Source organism: Alligator mississippiensis, chromosome 4 (assembly GCF_030867095.1).
Source record: "Alligator mississippiensis isolate rAllMis1 chromosome 4, rAllMis1, whole genome shotgun sequence".
NCBI classification, from domain to species: Eukaryota; Metazoa; Chordata; order Crocodylia; family Alligatoridae; genus Alligator; species Alligator mississippiensis.
The window spans coordinates 254,670,189-254,695,693 of record NC_081827.1 but is presented as its reverse complement, the minus strand read 5'-3'; the positions used below and the strand labels follow the sequence as shown (position 1 = coordinate 254,695,693).

The 25,505-nt window shown below is 59.9% G+C and overlaps 1 protein-coding gene across 5 annotated transcripts in view; it reads right to left on the bottom strand.

Moving 5' to 3' along the window:
- Positions 1-328: 328 nt before the first annotated feature.
- SLC4A3 (solute carrier family 4 member 3) overlaps positions 329-25,505 on the bottom strand; it is a 35,086-nt gene continuing 9,909 nt past the window's right edge. For 4 of the 5 annotated variants that reach the window (XM_059727597.1, XM_059727599.1, XM_059727598.1 and 1 more), the window contains 17 exons: positions 21,420-21,571; positions 20,046-20,226; positions 16,931-17,066; positions 15,950-16,130; positions 15,138-15,237; positions 12,391-12,575; positions 11,274-11,490; positions 10,757-10,978; positions 10,294-10,442; positions 8,443-8,637; positions 8,098-8,304; positions 7,234-7,323; positions 6,104-6,270; positions 5,390-5,643; positions 4,693-4,862; positions 3,240-3,413; positions 329-2,484 (listed from right to left, as the gene is read on the bottom strand). In XM_059727597.1, coding sequence (XP_059583580.1) covers positions 2,407-2,484; positions 3,240-3,413; positions 4,693-4,862; positions 5,390-5,643; positions 6,104-6,270; positions 7,234-7,323; positions 8,098-8,304; positions 8,443-8,637; positions 10,294-10,442; positions 10,757-10,978; positions 11,274-11,490; positions 12,391-12,575; positions 15,138-15,237; positions 15,950-16,130; positions 16,931-17,066; positions 20,046-20,226; positions 21,420-21,571 — 2,858 coding nt within the window. In that variant the 3' untranslated portion in view covers positions 329-2,406. Of the gene's footprint in view, positions 2,485-3,239; positions 3,414-4,692; positions 4,863-5,389; positions 5,644-6,103; positions 6,271-7,233; positions 7,324-8,097; positions 8,305-8,442; positions 8,638-10,293; positions 10,443-10,756; positions 10,979-11,273; positions 11,491-12,390; positions 12,576-15,137; positions 15,238-15,949; positions 16,131-16,930; positions 17,067-20,045; positions 20,227-21,419; positions 21,572-25,505 lie in introns of those variants that run through there. The other variant, XM_059727600.1, reaches the window with a different exon arrangement.

The window sequence follows — 25,505 nt, the reverse complement described above, 5'->3', positions numbered from 1 at the left end:
GGAGGGATCTGCTCACCAGGGGAGTGACTCTGAAGCCACATGCGAGAGCTGGAGTACAATCCAGGGCCCAAGTGTCCTGCCCAGAGCCCCGGGCTGGGATCAGGCTACTTACCAGAGTCCAGCACATGCTGCAGCTATGCGGGTCCCAGGAACCACAGGGGCTCCAGGCAGGGCAGTGGCAGCGGAGGGTGATCATGGGCCAGAAGAAGGGTGGGCTCTAGGGAAGGCGCACATGGCCAGGCACCCCCAATCTCCGAGATGGAAGACTGGCCACCTGCAGCCCCTCCCCAGGGGCTCAAGCACATGCCCAGGGAGGCAGAGGCCTCTGTTGTGTTCCTGCAAAGGGTTTATTAGTGCTGCTGTTTCCACTACAGTCAGAAGTCACCACACACAGCCAGGCTGCCGGGGACACAGAGACAACAGGCCTCCTACACTACACAAGGAGGACAGGACACACAGCCACAGACGCACAGAAGACACCAGTTTCCCACCTGCGAGGGCATCCATGGGCATGACAGGGCTGTGGGCGCCAAAGGGGTTTCTCCCTTTGGGTGGGTATTTCTGAGGCTCTGTGGGTGCAACACGTGACTCCAAAGCCTAGCAAGTGCCCCAGGCGGTAAGGAAGGATCTGTGCCCACTGACGGATAGGAATGGGGCAGGGCCAGGGCCAGACTGGGGCCCCAGGGCCAAGCAGTGCTATAGACAGGGATCCTAGGCTGGCACCTACCCTGCAAGGGCACCATCCCCTCCTGTCCCCAGAAAGAGCAGGAGCCCATGTTCTTGGGCCTCCTGCCTGCTAGGGTTAGCCCCCAGCCACACGCTGAGAGCACGTCACAGATAATCTCTTCAGCTACAGCCTGGGCCTGCCAGAGAGCCAGGGGCCCTAGCAACCCATGCCAGGAACCAGACCTGGACAGCCAGACACCCCCATGGCTTCCCTGCACAGAGATGTGGCTGCCCAGGGCTCACACCGCAGGCCTGAAGACCAGGTTCCTGGTGGCTACTGCTCATTCCCCAGCTACCAGGCACTGCTAATGGGGGACCCAGCTCTGGGGGCAGCAGGAGGAAGGTCCGTAGTGACCGGATCACTGGGGGGGGATCCGGGCCAAACTGCCCACCAGGCAGGGAGGGGTCAGGGATCCACAGTGATCCAGTCACTGGGCTGAGGCCCCCGTGTCCTGAGGGGCCTGAACACCTCAGCAAACCCAGTCGGTGGCTGTTGAGACTGGTGCCTATGGGGGATGGTGGGGGGACACTCCCCTCAGCCCTACCCCCCCAAGGGCCCTGCCCACCTGCTGTCCCCTTCTGACATCACAAACCTTAGCTGTAACATCACACCTGGTTACCAGGGATGAGCGTGACTTCAGATGGGGACAGACAACCCCTCACCTTAGACACATGGTGCAGGCCGAGGGAGGGATTTGCTGGAGGTGCTGCCAGCTGCTTTCAGGTCTGGAAAGCAGAAGCACTGTGCAACCCCAGGGAAAGGGCCTGCTCTCAGGGCACAGGCGTGCAGGGTGCCCCCATCCCCAGAGCCCCGGCCAGGGCCCACAGTCCCCTGGTTCTGCAGAAAGGCACTGGGGGCTCAGAGCAAACCCCGAGAGGGCAGGGTCACCCAGTGCTGCCCAGGCATGGTGAAGTGTGAGGGGGATTCTCCTTGTGGCAGCTGGTGACCTGCTGCCCACCAGAGAGCTGTGCTGTACTCTCTGGTTTGCTCATGTGATTGCAGGCTGGCCCCGCTGCAGCAAGAGGGCCGGAGGGCAGCGTTTTGGGTAGCATTTGGAATAACAGCTGGGCCGGGGCTAAAGGACCACGGGGAGCACAAACACCTGGGAGCAAGGCATGGCAGGGCGTGCTGGACCAGGGCACCTGTCAGGCTGAGCAAGGAGGCTGCCTTCAGAGTCTGGCCCCAGGAAGCTGCCGGCCCTTTGCAGGCAAGACTCGCCTGGCACTGTGACTGCAGGAGACGCTTCCCTACCCTGCCAGGGTGGGGCCTGGCCAGCCTCTCCCTCCACAGTGCCTGGATCCTGGGCTGGCATCTGAAGCAGGTGAATGGGAGGTAGTGGCATGGCTCCCTTTAACCAGCCCATGCACTGAATGCAGCCCCCAGCCACCGGCAAGGACTGGGGCCAGCTCAGGGCCGAGGGAGTGCAGTTTCCCACGGAGCATCTGGGTGCAAGAGGCACTTCCCGGCCCCGCCGGCTCTGGGAAGAAGGAAACGGTGCCTCCACTGAGCAGGTGATGGGTGTCATGGGATCAGCTGGACCGTGCCCCGCAGAGGCCATAGAACAGCTGTTCATTGCCGCAGACCAGAAGCTGCTTGACTTGCTGTGAGTCTGAGGCCTGTTCAGACGGCCCTGGGTCCAGAAGAGAGCCCAGCATGGGCAGAGGCACCACAGCAGCCACTCACACAGGCATGTGCAGCTCATTGTACTCGTCCCGGCCGTCTTCATCAAAGTTCGGCTCCGCGTCCTCCGAGTCCAGCTGGGGATAAGAAGGACTGGCAGTGAGGGCCATGGCTGCTCCCTGAGCAGGTGCTGAGCCCCATACAGTGCCACTGTCCAGCAGCCTCTGCCCCCAGGCAGCTAGGACCTGGGACCGCTGCCCTCCCCTCCCTCCCCACCCTGGGAGCTTTGCCCAGCTGGTTGAAGTTGCTCCCACCCTCTTTGGCTCCCACTAGTCCCAGCCCTTCCCTCCCTCCTGCTTCTCTCTCCTGCTGCTGGGGGCGGCCCCTGCCTCTCTTCCTGCTACAGGACAGCCACCATTGGGGAAGGCCATGAGACTCCTCCTCCCTGCCAGAGCCTGATCCAGGCCCTTCCCTGCAGCAAAGACCTTGGGCAAGGGCAGCAGGAAGGAGGCACCAGGGACCTGTGACCAGGGGATGGAGAACTGTGCCCTCAGCAGTGGCAGTCAATGGGAGGCTAGCAGGCAGGCTGGCCTGTCTTGGCTTCTGCCACAGAGGAGAAAGGCCAGGGATCTGCATACCAGGCAGCCCTGACTGTAGAGAGACGAAGCAAGGACCGCTGTCCCTGACTTCAGGCCTCCCCACGGCAGCAGCATCTTCCCTCCCTTTCACCCATCTCTCCTTCTCCAGCTGAGCTCTGAGACAGGGTCTCCCGTGGCTCTGGGGGGCTGCGCTGGGTCCAGCCAGCACCCAGCAAGCAGTTGCCTCCAGGACGCCACTGCAACCTGGACACTGTGGCACTGGGGAGGAAACCTTGGGTGGGGGAGCAGCTTACAGCTTTGAGCTCCCTATCCTGGAAGAAGCGGGGCAGCACGAAGCGTCGCAAGGGCACTGTCATGATCAGCACGAAGGGGAAGGCCAAGGAGGCCACGGTCGACTTCACCACCCAGAGCAGCACAATGCAGGCCAGTTGGATGAGGGTGAAGAGGTTCATCCTCCAGGTCTTCACCTGGGGAGACAAGACCAACCTAGCAACGTGCCACATCTTGCCTGGCCTAGCAATGAACCACCCTAGCACGTGCCACGCCATGGCCCATCCTAGCAATGTGCCACCCAAGCAACTTGCCATGCCACGGCCCATCCTAGCAGTGTGCCACCCAAGCAACTTGCCACGCCACGGCCCATCTTAGCAACATGACACGGTAGCAATGTGCCATACCATGGCCCATCCTACCAATATACCACCCTGGCAACATGCCATCCTAGCATCACACCATGCCTCCACCCATTCTAGCAACATGCCATCCTAACAACAATCCATGCCCTCGCCCAGTCTAGCAACACACCACGCCATGGCCCAGCCTAGCAACGTTCCAGCCCAGAAACACGACACTCTGGCAATGCATTGTGCCTCCATGCTGTCAAGCAACGCACCGTCCAGGCAACACGCCATTGCTCAGTCTAGCCACGTGTCATCCTAGCAACGCACCTTGCCATGGGCCAGCCCATCAACACATGATCCTAGGAATGCACCATGCTATTGCTGAGCCTAGCACCGCGCCATCCTAGCAGTATACCATGCCATCGCCCAGCCCAGCACTGCGCCAGCCTCACAGCGCTCCATCCTAGCAATGCGCCACACCATCGCCCAGCCTAGCAACACATGATCTAGCAATGCACCATGCTATTGCTGAGACTAGCAATGCACCATCCTAGCAATGCATTGAGCCATTGCCCAACCCAGCAGCATGCCACATCATGGCCCAGCCCAACCCCGTGCCATCTTAGTAGCGCACTATGACACCGCCCTAGCCATGCACCTCCCTAGGATTGTGCCATCCTAGCAACATGCCATACGCCTGTCCAGCCTAGCAACAAGCCGTCCTAGCAACCCACCATGCCTCCGCCAGCCCAGCAACTTTCCAGCCCCCCCCGGAAAGGGCCACACAACAGTCTCACAACACACCACCCTAGCAACAGGTCACACCTCTGCTCAGCCCAGCAATGCAGCATCCCCGCAATACAGCATTCTTCCACCCAGCCCACCCACATCTCACCACCCACCAGCAGTGATGCACCACACGCCAGCCCCCGGAGCAGTGGTCTCCCTGTTGTGGTCGGTTCCCATGCTGCCCAGGCCCCCACTGATCTCACAGCTCCAGAGAACTGGTCATTCAGCACCTGCAGCCAGGGCTATTCGGTGCTTGCCTGCACCCCCCAACAGAAACCTCCCCGCCACCTGCCCCCCGCTCCCCCGGCTGCAGCTCCCACCCGCCTTGCTCACCCACCTTGACAACGTAGATGTGATCAGGGTGGTGCTTAGACGGCATGAAGATGAGGAGCAGCCGCTCGTAGAGCTGGATGCCAGTGAGAGATGTGACCCCCATGTACAGGAAGATCCCGAAGAGCACGGCCAGTGGGATCTGCCGCAGCACGTTACCCATCACGATGGACAAGCCTGCAATGATGGTGCTCAGGGCTCACCATGCACACACCGGGGCCCCCTGACACCCCAGCCCTCAGGCACCCCTGTCTGCTGTAGGTATGGGGTAGGGTGCAGGGGGGTGGGAGGCTGGCTGTGGGGGGAAGTGAGGCATAGCCACTGTCTAGGGAGCAGGTAGGGATGGTGTTTGTGTGGGTGTTGGGGCAGGAGGGAGGGCTACAGTGAGACGGGGACAGAGCGCTAGCTGGGGGAGCTGTAGGGAATGGGTCAGAAGGGACATGGGTGCAAGGGCCCTGGCTGTGAAGGAGGAGGGATGCTGGCTCCAGGCTGCTGTGAGCAGTGGGGCAGCTGGTGTCCTGGGTAAGAAATCCCGACAGGCACTCTGGAGGGGAACAGGGCGCTGCCTGGGGGAACAGGGGAGTGATGTCAGCTGTAGACAGCTGGGCAGGGGTACAGGCTGGGGGTAGCTTTGCCCACACCTTGGCTCAGTGCCAGCCGCATCCCTTGCTAGCCCACCCCCACGCCACGCAGCTCAGCCTCACCAACAAGGGTGGCAATGAGTACGCCCGTGACCCGCTGCTCCTTCACCTCCTCGATCTTGGGCTTCTCCCCAGGCGCAATGGCCTTGCTCATGACAGTTAAGGCATTGACATGGGTGATGGAGCGCACAGTGGCGGCCGTCAGCCAGGGCAGCCCGAACAGGGCGCAGAGCCCACCCATGGTGCCAATTAGCAGCAGGTCCAGGTGGAAGCCAGAGCCTTTGAGCAGCTTCCGCTCCTTCTTGCTGACGATCAGGCTGGGGCAGGAGCAGAGGGAGAGCAGTCAGCACCGGTGGGCAGCACTGCACTGCAGTCGTGAGGGAGACATGAGGAGCTGGGCAAGGTGGGGTGGGAAATGTCTCTGCCCTGGACCAGAACCATATCAGCTACCCCAGGAAGGCATCCTCTCCTGGGCTAGGCTGGGGCAGAACATGCAGACAGTGTCCTGTGCACACAGGCCTGTCTGGGCACAGCAGGGAACCCATGCTGCAGCTGTGAGGCGGAGAAGACCGAGGCAGCAGGCTCCAGTGGGCAGAGGTATCATTCTCACCAGCACTCAAGGAATCCTTCCTGCCTGCCTCTTTCCATGCTAGGTGCCCTGCTGTCCGTATCCAGCAACAGCCTGAACGCCCTGGGCTGACCCACCCCCACTGGTGCCCTGCACGGACCCCTGCTGCTGGCTCCGGTGACCAGCAGCTCGCAGGCAGTGGCACTCACGTGGTGATCTGTGTCTCCATGAAAATGAGGATGAAGACCAAGAGTGCAGGAATGGCCGAGGCAAACATCATCCACATTGGGAAGGCCTGGCTGCTGCCCAAGGGGTGGATGAACCAGCCGCGCTTGTCGGGGGACGTGACGGAGAGGCCGGCAGGGACATTCAGCTTCTGTAGGAGCAGTCCAACATGACATGAACATCCTCACTGCATCTGGCCCCATGGCCCAGGCAGTTCCCACCCCACTTTGGGAATCCAGCCTTCTTAGCCCCAGCCCCAACCTGTACTCAGCACCACACAGCACCATAGGGCCCCTACCCATGGGGCTTGGCTCTGGCTCTGGGCATCGCCAGTTCTGAGGCCCTGAGGGACCAACTGAGCCATCTGCTACCAAACTGACCTCTGTGTCCTGCAGGCCAGAAGCCCTTGCCCTGTGATACTGCACACGGGCCGGAGCCCGTGGCTGAGATGGAGCAGAGCTTAGAGAAAGATGCCGAGCCTCAGCCTGGAAGTCCCAGAGCTGCCACCTCTGCCCAGCTGTTCATGGCCATTCCCCCTCGCCCACTCCCAGCACCTGTCAACAGCTCGCCTCTCTGCTCCAGCCAACCTGCCTCTCACTTCGGCTGTTACTGGTCATCGATCTGAGCCTGGGGAGCCGCTGCTCTCGGAGCTTCTGCCCCTTGGGGGAACTTCCAGATGAGAGCTGAAGCACCTTGTAACCTCCCTGTAGGTCACTGGAGCAGGCCACACTCCCCCTCTCTGCAGCAGGCTTCACAGCCCTCTTGGGGCCCATCTATTTATTCCCTTTCTGGGGCACCGACCCCAGACCAAGCTGCAGCCTGCAGGCATAGCCAGAGGCTGCCTTCCTCCCTCCTCTACCAATCTGAGACTGCACAACTCCCAGCCACCCCTGGTTCTGCCCGTTTTGATGCCACATGCAGCCCTTCCCAAGCTCCAGCCCTTGAAGGGACTCCAGGTGCCAGAGCTCTAACTCCTGGGGGCTGCAGGAACAGTACACTGTGGCCTCTGGCTTGCCTGTTACTGAGGAGGGGGGAGGTGATGGAGCCTGGCCACATGGGTGCGGTGGCTTGGTACTGGCTGCGTGTGCGGGACCTAGGGCAGTGTTTGCCCTACCTGTGTGTAGGTGTCCGTGATGGTGTAGTCCACCAACACCATGACCAGGATCGAGATGGGGATCCCAAAGTCTCCAATGATGCGCCGAGCCTGTGGAGTGATCATGGCAGCAGGGATGAGCTGGACCCCTCCAGAACGTGGATCTCCATGGTCCCAAGCAGAGAGCGTCTGGATGTGTTTGGGGGGAGGGGGGCAGCAGCAAGGAGCGCAGCACAAGTGAGTGCTGCTAACAAGTGAACGGTGAGAGGCCCAGGTGCACCAGGCTGCTCTGACGGGGCTGGCCCTGGCCACGTGGGGTGTGAATCTGGCAGTCCCCAGCCATGCTGCACTTGGAGACGCCTCTGAAAGCACATGGGAACTACAGCCCTGAGCATGTGAACGAACCATGAGCACAATCCTCCCTCCTGCTGGCCAGGTCATTTTGACCTGATGCTGGAGACCTCTCACCCCTGCTCCTCACCCTCCCTAAGATCAGCCTGGAAAACAGATGTTGGTCCTTGGGAGTCGCTCTGCTTGGGAGGCTCCAGTGCACCACACTCTGGGCTACAGACTCCATCAGAGAAGCCTTGCTGGCCTTGGCGCCCTGGGTGCAGAGATGGGCAGGAGCAGCCATGGATGGCAATGACAGGGGCCAGCAGGACCCAGCTGCTGCAGCCATCTTCTTCTGCAGGCTGGAGCCTGGGGCCCAGCCACATCACAAAGCCAAAGGGCTACTGGTATGTTGACTCACTCGGTCATTGCAGAGACCCCTGCACCAGCCCTGATGCGTCAGAGCAGGCAGCAAGGTGTGTTTCTGGAGGGCAATGCCTGGGTGGAGGGGCTGGGGGCAGCGTGTGCAGAACAGCCACAAGCCTGGGCACCTACCTTCCCTCCCAAGAAGCGGCTGTTCTTGAACTTGCGCATGAAGAAGGCAATGAAGAAGGTGCCCAGCATGAGGATGAGGGAGAGGAGGGCGGTATTGGGCTGCATCCGGGTTCCCAGCGTCATGGCGTCTGCAGAGAGTGCACTGGTGTTCAGGCTGCCTTGCAGGCTCGGTGGATAAAACTTCAGCAGGGGGTGCTCTGCAAACACCTGGGCAAGGGTGCATGAAGGGGCACGTCACTGCCTGTGGGGAGGGGGGGCCAGAAGACACCATCACTGCCCAGAGGAGCTGGGGCATGGCTGCTACCACCCATGGGGGCAGGCAGAAGGCATTGGGAGGGGGATCACCTTGTAGAGTTTGTAGAAAGTTTCGTAGATGAAGATGAGGGAGATGAGGAAGGCAAAGATTTCCTGCGTGAAGGGCGAGATATAGCGCACTAGGAAGCTGCCTTCAGCTGCCACAATGATGAAGATGAAGACGATGAGCCACAGGCCAATCCACACTCTGCCTGTCAGGTACTCAATGCCTTGGGTCTGGCAGAACTGAGATGGGGAGGAAGGGGCAGTCATGGTCATGGTCACAGTCTGAGCATCTGCTTCTTCCCCCCCTGGCCCACGTGACCCCTGAGTGCCAGTTGAGAAGCGTGAGGACATCCTCCTAGGCCCCACAGCAGGGCCATGGTTAAGGCAGGGCTGACTCCCTGACAAGGGTCACAGACTCCTGCCCTCCCATCAGCCATTGCACCTCAGCGGGGCACTCCAGCCTTGAGGCAGGCAGTGCTAGAGGGAGGGATAACCTGGGATCATTCAGCTTGGAGAAAAGACAACCAAGGGGATGTGAAAGCGATCTCTTAATGCCATGAGGGCTGCTGGAAAGGGGACTGACCTGTCATTCTCTACATCCATGGGGGACAGGATGTGAACTAACTGCAGCAAGGGAGACTTAGGTCACATTAAGAAGCACTTGCTGGTCAGCACAGGAGTTGCCACCACTGGAAGTTCAGAGCAGGATGGTTTGGTCGAGGGTCATGGGACCAGAGAAAAGAGGGGCTGGAAGGGACCTCATGAGGTCACATCTAGTCCAGCCTCCTGCTCAAGGCAGGATCATCCCTAGACCATCCCAGCCATGGGTCTGTCCAACCTGCCCTTGAACGTCTCCAGGGATGGAGATTCCACCACTTCGAGGGGCCTGTTCTAGTGCTTGACCTCCTCAGAGTCAGAAAGTTCCCCCTTGTCTCCAGTCTAAATTTTCCCTGCTGCAGCCTGAGGCCAGTTGTCCCCTACAGCCACAGAAAAAAGCCCATCTCCATCCTCTTGATAACAGTCTTTAGGTATTTGGAGACTGCTATCAAATCCCCCCTCAGTCTTCTCTTCTCCAGACTAATTACCTTTAGCTCTTTCAACCTGTCCTCACAGGTATCCCAGGCCCCTGATGACTGCTGTCACTCCTCACTGGACTCTTTCCAATCTGTCCACATCTCTCCTGCAATGCGGAGCCCAGCACTGGACACGGCATGGCTGCACAGTGTATGCACTGTATACAATGCTGAACAGAGCAGGAGAATCACTGCCCCTCACTTGCAGGTGAGACTGCTGTTCATACAGCTCAGGAGACTGCTGGCTTGGTTTGCAGCCCGAGCACACTGCTGGCTCCTGTTCAGCTCATGGTCCGCTGCTCCCCAGACCCTTCTGTGCAGTGCTGCAGCCCAGCCAGCCATTCCCCAGTCTGTATTTGTGCATGTTAGTATCCTGTCCCTACTGCAGGACTTTGCACTTGTTCTTGTTGAAGGGATGGTCCTGCCCAGGCTCCATGGCCCCGAGGCCCTGTCCAGGCCTGTGAATACCTGTCAGCTGGTGTGTGGCCAAGGGATGCCAGCCATCGCTTACCTCCCCTCCCTTCCCAACACTGCAAAGGAAAAATGACTCCACAGCAAAGCCACGGCTCGGAGCCTGTGGCAGCATAGCCCTGCCCAGCCTACCCCACAGAAGAGGCTGCACCGGCAAAGCCGGCTGCAGGTGTCCTGCATGGCTGGATATGCTACAGTCCCTGCAGAAGCTCTGCAGTTGCAGATGACCTGACCAGCCCCAGCACCGCCCTGCAGGCATCAGGGGAATGCCACAAGGCCTTGCGCAGATGGGCCAGGCCACAGGCACTGGTGGGACAAGCCCTGGCCACATGTGGCAAAGGCTGACACGCACCTTGTAAAACGCTTCTTCAAACACCAAGAGGGGTCCTGAAAAGCCGATGACAAGGAGGGGCTGGGCCCCGAGCAGGGAGAACAGGATGCCCAGGACCGAGGTGGAGATGATCAGTTCTGAGACGCCCATGAGACCCTCCGTCTTCTCCCCTTAGAGACAGAGAACAACATGTGCATCAAGGAGCCCCAGCTGGGACACACCAGAGCACTTAAGGGAGGAGCCCAGGGGCTCTCTCCAGTGCTGCTCCTGGAAGGCCGCGCCTGGTCCTGGCTCCACGCTGCTGCAAAAGGTGGACATGCCGGAGAGTGCTCAGAAAGGAACTGCAGACAGGCCAGGGGCTGAGCAGCAGGGAGGAAGGTAGCCATGCGCATGCAGCAAAACGAGCCCCCAAGCCAGAGCCCCGTCCAGGCCCAGCAGGGCACCTGGCAGGCAGGAGCGTGCAGACCGAGCGCAGGCCCGTTACCTAAGAGTCCCCCGAAGGTGATGGCAGGAGAGAGAGCAGCAAAGTAGATGAAGAGAACGGCCGCAAGACACTGGCTGTGCAGGGCGTCCCGGATGTCGCTGAGGTATTTGGGGTACCTGCGCTTGATGTCCCGCACCAGGCCGCCAAAGAAAATGCCGGTCCGCCGCAAGGGGTCGTCCTCTGCCTCCTCCTCCTCCTCCTCAGCCTTCACCTCGCACAGCTCTGGGGAGTGGCAGGGCGCATGGGTCACGACGGGAACACAGGGACCCGAGCCCCCTTCCCCCAGGATGTACGTGCTGGAGCAAACCTGCCTGCCATGTGGCCAGTTGGCGTGACGCTATCATTGGCAGCTCCCTAAACACTGTCGCCCTGACAGCCTAGGCCCCCGCTGCTCACCCTGTCCTGACCTTCCCCCACACCCCTGCTGGGCCAGGACAGGGGGAGCCCCGCAGGGTCACAGCCAGCACCCAAGGCTCAGTCTCCATCCCCTGGGCAGACAAGGGAACACAGCAGAGACCTCTGGCTTCCTGGGCGATGCCCTCCTTTGTGGACTTCTTCTGCTCCCGCTCCTTCCTCTTCCTCAGCAGCTCCTTCTGGAAGGTGGCGATGGAGCGGAGCAGGTCCTTGCCCTCCACCTCCGATGGGGGGATGACGATGCTGCAGTCCAGGAACTCATTGATGGCGTTGAGCAGGTCCTGGCGGTCGTCGGCCAGGTACGCAGCCTCGTGGAAGAGCTGCCGCCAGAGATAAGTTTAGGTTAGAGTCAGGGTCCTCAGCACAGCATCACAGTGCCTTCCTCCTGTGCACCCAGACCCTCCAGCTCCAGCACCTGCCTTACTGCCAGGTCCAGGCACTTGGCCAAAATGTTGCCTGCAGCCCCAGTCCCTCCCCTCCTGACCAACAAGCAGGACCTCCCCAGGGCTCGTCTCCCAGCTTGTGGTCCTCAAACCACTCCCTGCCGACCTGGGCTTGGCAGCCAGCAGGGAGAAGGCATTGCTGCAGCTAGGAACTTGGGAGCCAGCCCCAGGATGTGTCACTCCCTCTCTCCCCATGGCCAATGTCATGGTCGCCTCCCTTTTGTCTGCTAGTCGGGATGACGCATCTCCCCTCCCTGCCCCAGCAGAGGCAGCATGCATCTTCCTGGATGCCCCAGCAGGAGGGACCAGCGCAGCCCTGTCTCCATCTGCAACAGTCACCATTGCATCCAGTTTGGGTGCTGGTGCCTGCTGTGCCAGGCACTGGGCCCAGGGGCTCTGATGCACTGGTCTGCCTGTCCCTTTCCAGGGCCAACACCTCTGCCTGACTCAGCGCACTGGAGGTGCACACCACACCTCCTCTCCTCCCTCAACCTCTGGGGACCCCTTCGCTCTTGCCCTCCTCTGCACTCGCTGCCCAGTACAGCGTGACTGTCGGGGCCCTTCTGCACTGGGGGATCCCACCCTGCCCTGAGCCTCCCATCCTGGGCTGGGATCCTTGGACGAGACCTGCCCCCTCGGCCATGCCCACCCCCAGCTCCTGTCCAGCAGAGGCCTTGACACAGCAACGGCATCTCTGCAGCTGCCCTGTCTTGTGCCTGATCCTCTGTCCCTTCTCCCACCCCCCCAGCATTAGCGATGGCCCAGCCTGCTCCTCGCCTTGTCGGACATAAGGGTGGAGATGGAGCGCCCGATCTCGTGGTAATCCATGTTGGCCTGGCTGGGCCCCAGCAGGACAAAGATAAACCGGACTGGGATCGGGACCTCCAGGACAGACTCCAGGAACGTGGCCTCGTTCAGCCGGACAAAAGCCATGGTGGGCTGCTCCAGGAACTGCACGCAGCCTGCGAAGGGCAGAGACTTTGGTCAGGGGGGCCCGGCACTGGATCAGGCACCTAGAGAAGCCATTGTCATCTCCATGCCTGGGATTTCTCAAGAGCAGGCTGGCTAGACCCAGGGCTGGGATGATTTAGTCAGGAATAATCCTAGACTAGATGTGGCCATGTGAGGGCCCTGCCAGCCCAAATGTCCTATGATCCTATGAATGAGATCACAGTGGGAACCAGGCCCCAGGAGATGCTGATGCCCCCCAGAAGCACTGTCCCAGGGAAAGGCCCCTGCTAGACATACATGGGCTCATACAGGTATTCCCTGACTGCAGGTGATGGGAAGTGTGGGGTCGCCTGGTCCAGGGGAACCTGGGGCACAGTGCCCTCACAAACAGGTTGTTTGCAAAACAGCCAGGTTTTATCACATGCTTTTGTCCCTAGCTTGGAGAAAACACAAGCAAAGCCAATACGGCGCTGTCATTAGCTGGACCCAGAGAACACGGGCACCGGGAGCCCGGCACCGAGTAGTCTGGCTTCCAAAGCACAATAAAATGGACTGACGAGTTAAGAACATCTGAACAGCCCCGTGGGGCCTACCAGCCTGGCATCCTGCCTCTCACCGCAGCAGAAAGTGATGCTGAAGAGAAGAGCCTCTGTGCAGGGCCCATCCAGCCTGATGCCTGTCCCCTTACATTCACGCTTAACACTGATGGGCCCACCTGAAACAATTCAGACCCCACGGAGAGACGCATGATTGTCCTTCCGTGACCCAGGCACTGCCTCCCAGGCCAGAGCCGAACACACTGAAAAGCACCGGGCCATGCACTGATCTCCATGGGACCCTGCTACCAGCCCTTGTGTTCAGCAACCGTTCCCCAGTAACGACCACACTTGTCATGAGTCAGTTCTTGATCCCTTTAACATAGGCCCCCCTGATAGTGCACAGGGCTTGCTTTTCAGTCAGTGGTATGCAGGACTAAGCCAAAAGCCTGGCACAGACCTGGGTACATGACACCCATGTGGTTACCTCTACCATCTGTGTTGCAAATCCAGGGCTGTTTGACCAAGAGGACCCCAAAATAAAGCTGTCTCCCACAAACAACCTACTTCTGAGTAACAGTGCCCCAAAGTGCCCATGCAGAGCCAGTGCAGCTTGAAAACCCTTAGCCTCACCAGAGCTCCCTGCCTCAGTTATACAGGGCTCAAGGCGCTACCCTGCACTGAGCCCAGCAAAAACAACTCAGTCCTACATGTCTGAATAGGGCTGGATGCTGGAGCAGGGCAGGTCCCAGAGCCCTGGCCTGGGCAGGTAACTGTTCCAGGTAACCCCAGCAACCGTGGCACCCTGAGCCCAGTCTAGGCAGCTGGGCCCACTTCTAGGACCTCAGATCCTTGCAGCGTGCACAGGTCTCTCTCAGGAAGTCAGTCAGGCATGTTCACAATGCCCCTTTCCCACATCCCACCCAGCACTGTGCAGGGGGCAGTCAGGGCAGTGCTGTCAGCTGAGCAGGTGCAGATGGGGTTGGGGAGGGGATGGATGTGAATCGTTGCAGCGGCTCTCTCCTGAGCAGCTCAGCCCTGCCCCAGAGATGGCATCTCAGGGTTGTGACAACAAGGATCCTGACCAGGGAGAGATGGAAGAGCAGCCCCCCACCCCAGGTCTGCTGTCCTGACTGTGGCCGGCACTGGAACGATCAGGGACCTCTCGCACGGTCCCTTTTTCCTGATGTCCCAGATGTCCCCCTCACCCAAGCCAATGCCCAGCCCTTTCTGGCCCTGCCCTGTTTCTTTCACATCAAGCATTTCCTCAACTCTGTGCTCTGTGGAGGGCCAGAGGATGGGGCCTTGGTCGCTCCCCTTGCTCCAGAGCCTCTTCCTGCGTTCAGACCGTTTCTCAGGCTCTGCCTGGTGCAACACCAGGCCATTTCCAACCAGCACAAGTGACAGAGGGATCACAAAACTTGCAGGGGTCCCCACGCATCACAGCTCACATGGCCCTGCAGCATTCGCACTTGTGTCTCCCTCCAAAGTTCAGGACCATTCCCGGCCCCTGCACCGGGGCTCTGAGACAGGCCTGGGCATCTGGCTTCTAGGCAAGGTGGGCAAAACAGGTTTGAAAACAGCTTCACCCAGACACGAAGCTGGTGCCAGGCCGAGTTCTGAGACGCTTGGCCAGGGAAGGAGGTGAAGCAGGATGGGGCCATGCTGTCCTGCCTCCTAGCCCTTGCTCTTCCTTGCTGGAGCCTGGCCTGGGCAGCTTGGCCTGGTGTCCCCTGCAGTAGTCCCGGGCTCAGACCCCACAAGCTGGAAGGTACCTCTGGCACCTTCAGAAGGAGCAGATTCACCCATCCTAGGACAAGGGCCTGGGACAGCCTGAGACCCCAGGACACAGCAGGCAAGGCGACAAGGGGTCACTTGGGCCAGGCCCTCCAGCTGAGCGAGTGACATTGTCCTCAGGTAAAGCTGGGGTCACAGAAATGGGTAGCCCACGCTCCTTGGCAGGCATGAGCTGGTGCCTGGCTGGGTCCCGGACCTGGGACCAGGCCTCCCTGGCAGGTCCCCATCAGCATCTCTTACCCACAAGGACCACAGTGGCCTCCGCATCATCGGGAATCTTCTCCATCAGCTTCAGATACTTCCCGCGGTGCCCCTCAGAGTTGTGCAGATGCAGGTTTTTCTGCCCCGGCCAGGAAAAAAGGCACAAATGAGGATAGGCAGCCAGGCTCTGTACTCCTGCCATGTGCCAGGGTCTGCACTGACCTGCAGAGCGGGGGAACTGGATGCCCAAGCCTGTTGCCTCCGCCTTGCTCAGGACCCACACCTGGCTTGGGTTCCCCCAGGGCAGGGCGCAGGGCAGAGCCTTGCTGATAGCTGTTGCTTCACCTCTCCCCAGAGGAAGCTGATGCCAGACCCCACTTGTTGGTGACTTTCCCTGCACCAACTACTCCCCTTCAGCCCCATGTCTAGCCCTGGGTCATTCACCCCACAGTCCTGCTGCACCTGAGGTGCTGCTGCAGAGTGGCTGCTCTTGGCCAGAAGGAGCAACTCTTGCTGCACCACGTGGGGATGGGTCCTGCCTTGGTGGCTGGCAGGGCCCCCTTACTCCTGCCCTGTGCAAAGGTAAAGACAGGGCCTGCAGTTGTCTTCTGCATTTACATTCAAGTGCCTGAGCAAGCAACCGGCCACCCTGCAGTCCTGCTGAGGACTGGGTCCCTGACCAGGATGCCCAGCCCCAGGTCTTGGATCCGAGTGCTCTGAACCCCTGGCCTGCAACGCTAGAACCCCCAAGGAAGCTGGGTGCACCTTGCGCTTGGCTTTGTCTCAGGCAGCTGCCCTGGGAAGGGCAGAGACCCCTTGCACCAGCCGGTCCTGCCCTGTACAGCCCTCACCTCCTTGCACTCGGTGTCATGGGGTTTGGGTTCAGCCATCTCAATACGCTCCTCGCCCATCAGAGGCATGCAGGTGTCGGTCATGTGGTTGTGGTTGTGGTGGTGGTTGCCCACGACTGAGTTCATGCTGGAGCTGGAGTGGTTCTGGGGGAAGAAGCCCTCCTTCTCGTCGTTGGGGTGGCTGGGAGGACGGCGCCGGTCAGAGCCGTGGGCGGGAGCAGCCCTGCCCTCGGCCCCCAAAGCCAGTGGTGATGGCAGGACTGCAGCTACCACCCTCCCTGGTGGCCAGGCTCTGAGGGAGCAGGGTGCCAAACCCCTATGGGTCAGGGGAGCGGCTCCTGTGCCTGGGCTGGTACCCAAGCCGTGCAGCCCTGGGCAGGAAGTCAGGGATGCTGCGACTGGTCCCCAGCCCTGCACCCTCCCCTCCCTGCTTTCAGCATGGCCAGCTCCACCTGCCCATGCTCCCTCAGGGGCTCTTCCCTGCAGCGCTTCCCCCCAGCCTTGCCCCGTCTCCACCCCAGCATCTGCCCCAAGAAGCCTCGCAGGAGCTCCTGCCGCAGTGCCCTCATTGTCCTGCTGCCCCGCTTCCCCAGCCCAGCTGCCCCCTCCTTCACTGGGGCCTGGCTCAGCTTCCCTTCTTGCCCCCTGGCAATGACTCCTCTCCCCCTTGCCAGACTGAGAGCCCCCCCACACCTCCCTTCCCTCCTTCATGGCCCTGGTCTCCCTGCCCCAGCCCCCCTCACACTGCCCAGGAGGCACCAGCGCCCTCCAGATGCACACACCCTCCACTGCCTGCTCTGTGGGAGCAGGCCCTACTCCAGATACAGGCAGGGAACCTGCCCCCACGAGATCCACTCCCAGTGTGACCCCAGAGACCACCCAGCTTCTCTCCCTGCCTCCCGCTCCTGTCCCATGTGCCCCCATCCCCACCGGTATGCCTGCCATTGCCCCCACTCCCCCTCGCCTGCAGCCTGTGCCCACCTGTGCTTCAGCAGCAGGGCCCGTAGCACGTTGGCCCTGTCCTCAGCTTTGATCTGGTCTGAGATGATCATGGTCTCCACCACCAGGTGTGCAATGCCTGGGAGCGTCGTCTGCTCCAGGTCCAGGAGGATGGCGCCTGCAAGCAGCAGGGAAAGTGGCTTGCTTAGCCCTGCACAGACCACGGTGCCACAGGATGTCACCGGGCTGGAGCCCTAGCAGGGCACAGGCACAAAGGCACCTGCCACCGTCTCACACCCCTTTGGTCCCAGGCCATGCACACTTGCAGTATTTGGCCTTCATTTCACGTCTGCGGGCACCCCTCGGCCCACATGCACTCCTGTTGCCCTTCACACACCCGCCACACCCTGACAGGCCATGGACACCATACTGGGACTCATCCACATGCTGGTCCTATTCCTCCAGCTGTCAGCTTGTCCCAGGTCCAGGCCCCTCGGGTCTCTGCACCAGCCATGTGGGATGGCTGCCCTGAGCTGCCCCACAACTCCCACCACGCCTCGCTCCTTGCTGGAGCTGTAGCTAGGCTGCCTGCATCTTTCTCCATCACGCAGGCCCAGGGCCCCCTCACTTCAGGACAGCCCTGAGATCCCCTCAGGTCCTGTGGCCTATCCATCTCACCTCTGGCCCACTGACTGCAGCCGTCTTCCCTGGACTTGGACCAGGCCTCGTGTCTTGCGTTCCCTCTGCTAACAGTCCCAGAGACTGTTAGCATGGGGGAGACTCTGCTGCAGCTCAGCTCTGGGGACGTGAGACCTAGGGCACCACAGCCCCTCTGGGCTGCTGCTCTGGGTTGGTTCTTGCCAGTGCTGTTCACAGTCACACTGGCACCTCCAGTGCCAGGTAAGCAGGGAGAGCTTGGCTCACTTCTAGGGCAAGGGGTTCTCCTGGGGGGGCTCTGGGCAGCTGAGCTGGAGCACGATGCTGCGGGGAGGTTGTGCTCCCCTCTGAGTGGCCCTGCAGCTTCTTGGACTTTGCGGCTGAGAGGGTAGGGAGAGGCCAAGGGGTTGGTGCCTTACGGGAGGCTGCGCCTGGAGTGAAGCTTCTGGCTTGGGGGACGAGCCCTGCACTCCGGTCCAGTTCTGCTCCATGTGTTGAGGAGCAGGGGATTCCTCCGGGGCTGGTGCTCCCATGCATGGAACTGCAGACGGACCCAGCATAGGGACTGCAGTGTAGGGGGTCGCGTATCTAGTTAGTGTCTTTCCGTGGTGTGGCCCCAGGCTTTGTCTGCAGCAGAGGCCCGACCCCATCCCAGCAGAGGCAGTCAGTCTCTGTGCCTCTGCCATGAGATCGCTGCTTGCCTGGAACTCCCGATTTGGGCTTCCCCAGAGGAATCCATGAGCCCCTATGGGGCTGCAGCAGGTGCAGGGCCTATGGGGCCCCTGCACTGCCCAGAGCTCTGGGATGCAATGAGGCAAGGGCTCCTCCCTGGACACATGGGTGCCTTGGCCGCCTGCACACATTGGGACAAGCTCAAAGTCATTCCCCCTCCCCCACGCAACACAGAAATCAGGAGACATCAAAGCTCAGCTCAGACCTCCTCCGCAGGCAAGGCAGACCCTGGCTCAGCTCACACCCTAGATCTCCTCCTTCTAGAGCTACTCTCTCTCCCTCTATTTCATGCCCTGCCTTATTGTCCCACCACCCTTCCCCAGCGGGACTCAGGCAGACTCGCTGCCCTGGACCACCTGGGATCTGGGCCCCCCAGTAAAAATACAGCTCAGAAATCACATCAGCCCTCACAGCAGCAGCACTGCCCTCTGCACAGACCCCTGGGTGACACAAGAGCCAACCCCAACTCTGCCCGTCATACTCAGCCCCTGCCCAAGTGCTCACAGACCTAGGGGGTTTATAGATTCATAGGGCTATAGATTCATAGATTCATGGATTCATAGATTCACGTGGGTTGCCACTCGGGCAAGTTCAGAGCAGGTCAGTTAACAACTCCTGTCAGTAACTGGGGGTGTGGGGGAGAGGGGCTGGAGGGCAGAGGGCTCTGGCTCAGGGGCTCACAGCTGCAGTGGCGAGGCCCAAGACAGACACTGCCCTGGGGAGAGGGTCCAGGGACACGTGTGCAGAATGTGTCCCACTTGGGAGCTCTCAGCTGCACGTGGATGGCTCTGGCCCCACACTGCACCAGCGCTAGCTCAGGCTGCTGTCCCCTGTCCTGAAATAGCACGAGTGTCTCGGGGAAACATCAGACTAGAAAAGCCACAGCCTCCTCTGCCTTGTCAGTGGCTGGAGCGCTTTGCCTCACAAGGTGGCAGGATGTGGTCACACCAGGCACGTGCACACTATTCCAGGAACCCACGGACAGGCAGAGTGACAGGCAATCACAGACACAGTCACCTTGTCAGGGAGGAGCCGCAGGGAGGCAGGAGCAGACAGGTATGGTAGCAATAGATTGGCATGCCAGGCCTTCACCCTGAGAGGCCTGGGGTATAGCCATTCAGAAAGGGTGGGGGGAAGGAAGTTTTGGGTAAACAAGCGCTTACATGCACACTGGGGGCGAGCTCTGGGCACTTTCTGAACCTGGGAAGAAGGTGATGCTCTGGGGGATTAATATGGGGCAACAAAAAGGGATGCTTTGCTCAGGCTGAGTGCAGCTGAGGGAGCCATCCCGCGTGGGCTGTCACTGATCCCTGGGCTCAGCCGTATCGCATGTGTCTGTCCAGCACTACAGCATGGTCGCTATGCGGGTACAGGGGCTGGTATGCCTGGCAGGCTGCTATCTGACATGCAATGGATATCTCACTGTGGTATTTCAGAGCATTCGCTTGCAGTAACTGGATGATTGCCCTTGGCCCTTGGATTGTAGCCAAGTGACGGACATGGCCAATCGGATTCGCATGCAAGGCAGGCACGGCGCCACGGCTTGAGGGCAGTTGTCATGTGCCTGATAGGGCACAGGCCTAGCACAGGGGAGAGGACACCAACACTCCCCACATCTCTGTCAGGCAACAGCAGGACCCTCTCCCTCTGCCTCAGCCGAACGTGCCCGTAACAGCAAGGTCAGGTGCACAGGCGGTACCTGCCTACAAGAGCCTGTCCCACCACAGAGCCTGGGTTGCTTCCCTCAGCCATGCGGACTGGGACTCACCATGAGCAATGGTCTTCCTGAGCTCCAGCAGGCTGCGGAAGGACAGCGAGGCCACGTGGGGCTTCCCCCATCGTGCCGTGTCCTCCTCCACGTCCTCCTCGAACTTGATCCAGCGTGCTGTCTCCCTCCAGTGCATCTCCTGGTTCCTGTCCGCCACCAGTTCGTTCAGCTCCACAAACACCTGTGGGGAGCACAGCATGGGCGCAAAGACCTGACCAGCTAGGCAGCTCTGGTCCCCGCCCCTCTGCACCAAGTCACCGCAGAGCATGGGGCCAAGTGCAAGGCCCTGGGCTTATTTTTAAGTTGCCAACCAGCCAAGGAGCAGGATTGTGCCTTTGCCTACCCTGGGCTGGGTGAATGGACTCAGCAAGAACGGATCTCAGGCAGACGTGGCAGGAGGTCTGACCAGCACCTGCCTACTTGCTTCGAGCCAGGCAGCCAAGATCAGACGTGCCCCGAGGGGCACAAATGACGCCATCCAGCATCTCTGGTTGTCTGTGCCACAAGGACTTCACCATCTCCACTGAGCAGTGCCCAAGTGGGAGACCCCTCTTCCGCCTCAGGGCCATGATGGCATTGGCAGCTCCCAAGATCGCATCAGGATCCTTGGGAAGCTTGAGGCTTTTCTCCCAGCTGGAGTCATGATTTGGGAAGAATCTCAAAGAAATACTGAGATAAACAAGTTCTTTCCCAGATGTGGAGAAGAGCTTGAAAATGTGACCCTCACGAATCGGCAGCTGTAAAAAAGCCAGCAAGCCCCACAGGCATCCTTTTACAAAGCTCATGCGTTTCCCCACCCCCACCCCACCCCAATTTCTGGAACCCAGTACATGACCACAGACACTAGGAGAGTGGGGAGAGGGAGAGGGGAAGTCATGTACCCAAGGGCAGGTCCAGGGCTGGGGGGACTGGTGCATTTGCACCCACCATTGATTCCTGCTCCACCCAAAATTTAAACCCAGTTTCCTGGTAGTGGCAGCAGCGTTTCTAGTGAAGCAGGGACAAGAGTCACTTGACAGCCTGGCTCCTTATTATAATCCACCCGATCCCCTCACGCCACAGGTGCTAATGACCCTCTCTTCTGTTTAATTGTCTCGATGTTCCCCTTTCTTTTGCCATTCGCTGGCTGCTAGCTGCTTCTGGGAAGGAAGCTCCTATTTCACAGCTCTACACGTTTTTAACTCATGCCAGTGAAATTCTGTTTGTTTCTGCTTTGATCTTATACTGAATAATACAGCCCCAGGCCCTTCATGTTAGCAAAGCTTCTAGTGTCTGTTTAACTGGAGAAACATGTGTCATGCTACGTGTGACAATGCACCTCGCCATCTGCACCCCCACCCCTTTGCAAAATCCTAGAACTGCTCATGCATGTACCTCATGGGGCCGCCGGTCCAGCTTCTTCTTCTTCTTCTTCTTCTTGACTGATGGAGCTGTCACCATCTTTTTGCTTGTCCTAGTGATCTGGCTCCGAGATGGTTTCTTCACCAGATGCCTCCTGACACCAGGGTTGTCTTCAAAGCGGTGGCCTGGGGGTGCAGGGAGGAAGAAAAGACAAAATGCTGGGTGAGCAGAAACGTCCTGGCAGGTAGCGGATGCCCAAACGCTCTGTCTGCTTCTCGCTGCTGCTGGTAGGTGCGGTGCGGCCACAGCACTTGCACTCCAGAGACAAACTCTCAGAACCTATCAACTGGCGCTTCCAGGGGTTCCTTGCATCTTGGGATGCCACCTTCTGTGACAACCACAGCTAGCCTGAGGGCCCTTTAGTTTGTACAAGACTCATTCAGCAGTTGGTGGAAGCTGCAGGGAGTAAATGAACCCACAAAACTCCAGCACCTCCCCAAACAGCATCCATGTTACAGAGCATCTGACGTGGGATGGCCCTTTTGGGAAGAGCCGCTGACCTCCTCACCCACGACGGAGCCCCTGTACTCTCTGTGGTTTGCTCAGCAGCACCATGGGGGGAAGGTAGTCGGCTTGGGGGAGGTGAGTCTTGACACCCCTAGGAGGGGAGCACTTTGTGCTACGTGCCCCCATTAACCTGCTCCTGGGGACCAAGAGACAAACAGCCCCAGAGACAGGCTCCGACTGGCTGGGCCTGTGGCCTTGATGCTGTTATGGGTCTGATGAAGCCCTGCAGATGGGATCTGGATGTTCCCAGCCATGCCCTCAATGCCCTCCACACAGGGAGAGCACTTGGGCTCTGGCTAACCCCTGTGTAGCACAGGTGGCAGGGATGGCTCCTTGGGTGGCACATGCCAGTGTTGGCTGCAGAAATCTGGGTGATGGTGCGGGAGGCTGCGGTGCAATAGTGACGAAACCCCCAGGGCAGAGTGCCAGCTGCCGTTCACTCCAGCTGCCCCAACTGGTGAGAGATCAAACACCCACTCTCCTGTAACTCCGAACAAGGCCCACTGGCCAACAGGCAAGGGCCTGAGCTCCCACACGGACGTGCCCCCCATGCTGGCAAGGCTCCACACAACCCTGGTGACCACAGCATCGGCTGCTCTTGCTGTACCAGAAATGCAGTGCCCAGATGCCGGCGCGCTGCTGAGAGCTCCCTTGACCCTGCCCAGGCCTGGGGGTGGTGAAGCTTCCCTGCCACAGCCAATCACTGGGTGCCATCAGACTGAGGATGCTGCTTCCCATCTCACTGCTGTCCCTGGAGGTGGCCGAGACCCCCTGGCCCCCAGAAGCTCATCAGGGAACAAAGTGCATCTTCCCCCAGGACTCTCGAGGCAGCCCTGCCCAGGGTGAAGCAAAGGGCCAGTGTCTCCTTGCCCATCTCAGTGGCTGAGGGAGCTTCACCCCTTAGCAGGGGATGTGGGGGTAGTTGAGAGGGGCACCAGACTTCACTGTGCAGCAAGGCAGCCACAGCAGGACACCCATCTCCCTCACCTCAGCAACATGCTCAGCCCCCAGCCCGAGGAAGGGGCTCCAGCTCTGGCCTCGCTCTCAGGAAAATGGGTCACTACACTAAATAGAAACCAGATCCATACGGTGCCGGCAGGGATTTTCCCTCATGGACTGCACTGGCAATGTGAGTCCTGCTGACAGCTGGCAGCCTCTGCTTGCTGCAAAGCCAATAACTGCCCATCGACACCCATGTGCTGCTGCTGGGCTGCGGGTACCACCTGGGCGCAGGGCACCTTTCATGCAGGTTTGCCCCTGTGAGCATGTCCCAGCACAGGCACAGCTGTGTTACAATCCTGCGAGCGTGCGCAAGATGTACACCTATGATGCTTCTGCTTCCATGTTTCCCCAACTTCTGACCCTGTCCCAGCCCCTGGCTTCAGTGTCGCACAACACAACATCCTCCCTGTGGGGCGGGGAAGGCCTCTCAATCCCCACTTGGCAGATGCAAATGAAGCTCCAGCCAAACAGTGCGACTCCCCTGCAGTCACGTGGCAAGTCTTCTTGTGGGGAGCCCCATTCCCACACAGGCACCTTACAAGTGCCCCAAGGGGCAGCTCTCGGCAGCCTGCCCTGCAGTCGCTCAGCCTTCAACAGGGCCCTGGTGAGCCTGGCTGAGCACCTGCCTGCAAAGTCAAGGAAGCAAAAGTACCTTCTGAGCCCTTCTGGTGCAAACTGCACTGCTCATGCTGGGTCAAGGCCTGGGTAAAGCTGCTGCTTTGGGACCTCTGTGGGAGCAGGCAGTGGAACCACAGACACCTGCCACGTGCACCACAGCCACCTTCTCTTCCATGTCATTGCCACCAGAGCACAGGCAGGAAATGGCATGTGGGTACTATGGCGACATCTAAAAATAGGGCACCAGTATCAATGCTGGAGGACATGACACCAGCTTATCAGGCCATCGGCAGAGCCGTCTGGCTGCCAAGTGCCCGACAGAGAGATGGAGCCTCAGTGCCTGGAGGGAGGGCCAGGCGGGAGCCTCCTGGCTTCAGCTGTGGAGCTAGACTGAGCACATCACATGATACGATGCACATGCAGGAGCATCAGAGCTGCCACGCACAGGCTGAGACCACAGGTCCACCACCCCGTCTCCCGTGCCCCATGGCACCCAGAGTGGATGCTGAAAGACAGGGCAAACTGGGTCTGACCAGGGTTTTTCCTGTTCCTCTCTCACTTGCAGCCTCCAACACTTAAGGTCCAGGAGGCTCCGATTCAGAGGCTGTGCCCTCACTGCCCTGCTCAGTAACTCCTGATGGAGCTGTCCTCCAGACACCTTCCCACACAACCACTGGCTGCTTACACTGCCAAGGCTCCCCGTCTCTCAGGGTGCTGGATGGCACCAGGACTTGCGTAAACACACATGCACTTGATCTGCCCCCGTGCACAGCAGCACTGCCGTGGTCTGCAGAAGGCCCTGCCAAGCCCAGGACCTTGCAGGGCTGGGTGCTGCCCAACACTGATGGGGCCCAAGTCTCTGGAGACACCAGCCCTTTGCCAAGGACCCACAGGGAATCCATGGCTGACTGGAGGGCAATGCCTGCTGTGCCCCAACATCACCTGGGGGGGTCCTCTCCAGACTGTCCTGCCTCTCTCCTTCGAGTGCAAGCAGCGTGGGCTCAAGGCCAGGTCAGGCCAGGCCATCCACTGGTGCACATGTGTGTGATGTCCCAGGAAATAGGACCACAATCCTGACAGGCTGTTGGGCAACACCCACCACCTGATACCCGTCCTTCCTTGCCTTCTCTCATCCTGTTCTGTGCCACCAGAGCCTGCCTGCTGGCCCACAGCAGGGTTCATGCCCACATCCATACCCATGTCCTCAGACTGGAGGCTCCCATACACCACTTTATCCCTTCCCCATCTCTAGCCCATACCAAGAACCTGATACCATCAAGGCTGCAGCCTGATCCGAGGACCCAGCTCATATTCCAGCACCCGGAAGACGTTGGTGCTGGCAGCCGGGGGTCCTGGCCCCAGGCCCCGTGCGTCCTGCTAACTCCAAGCTGAACTAGCTTTGTGCCAGAGACAGAGGTGAAGTATCATGGCTTCAGTCAGAGCCACTTGGGGACTGGTGTCCACAGCCAGAGGATGGAGATGGCTCAGAACATGCTGAGAACAGCCAGCATGCTGCAGCTGCACCCAGCATGACTCAGGTAAGACACTGACTAAGAAACACTTCACCGCAGCATGGCTAGGGCTGGACAGATACCAGAGACAGACAGACAGATGCACAGACAGCAGGCAGCTCCTGCAGAGCGTGCAGATGTATGTGCCCAAGAGCACACTCCCCTCGGGGGTACCTTGTCTGAGATGCAAGGAGGGTGGCCAGGCAGCAAACAGGGGGCAGGGCTTGGGGCTTGCACCTCCCGGCCGCCACGCAGGGTCCCTGGTCGGGTACTTACAGATGGGGTCCCCATCAGGGTAGCCCAGGTGGTTCCTGATGGCTTCCCATAAATCATAATCCTCAAAGTTGAAGGCAAACTCCTCAAAGTCCTCGTAGCCCATGGAGTTGTGGGCATGAACGCCTGCTCCTGTCTCTGGGCTGCT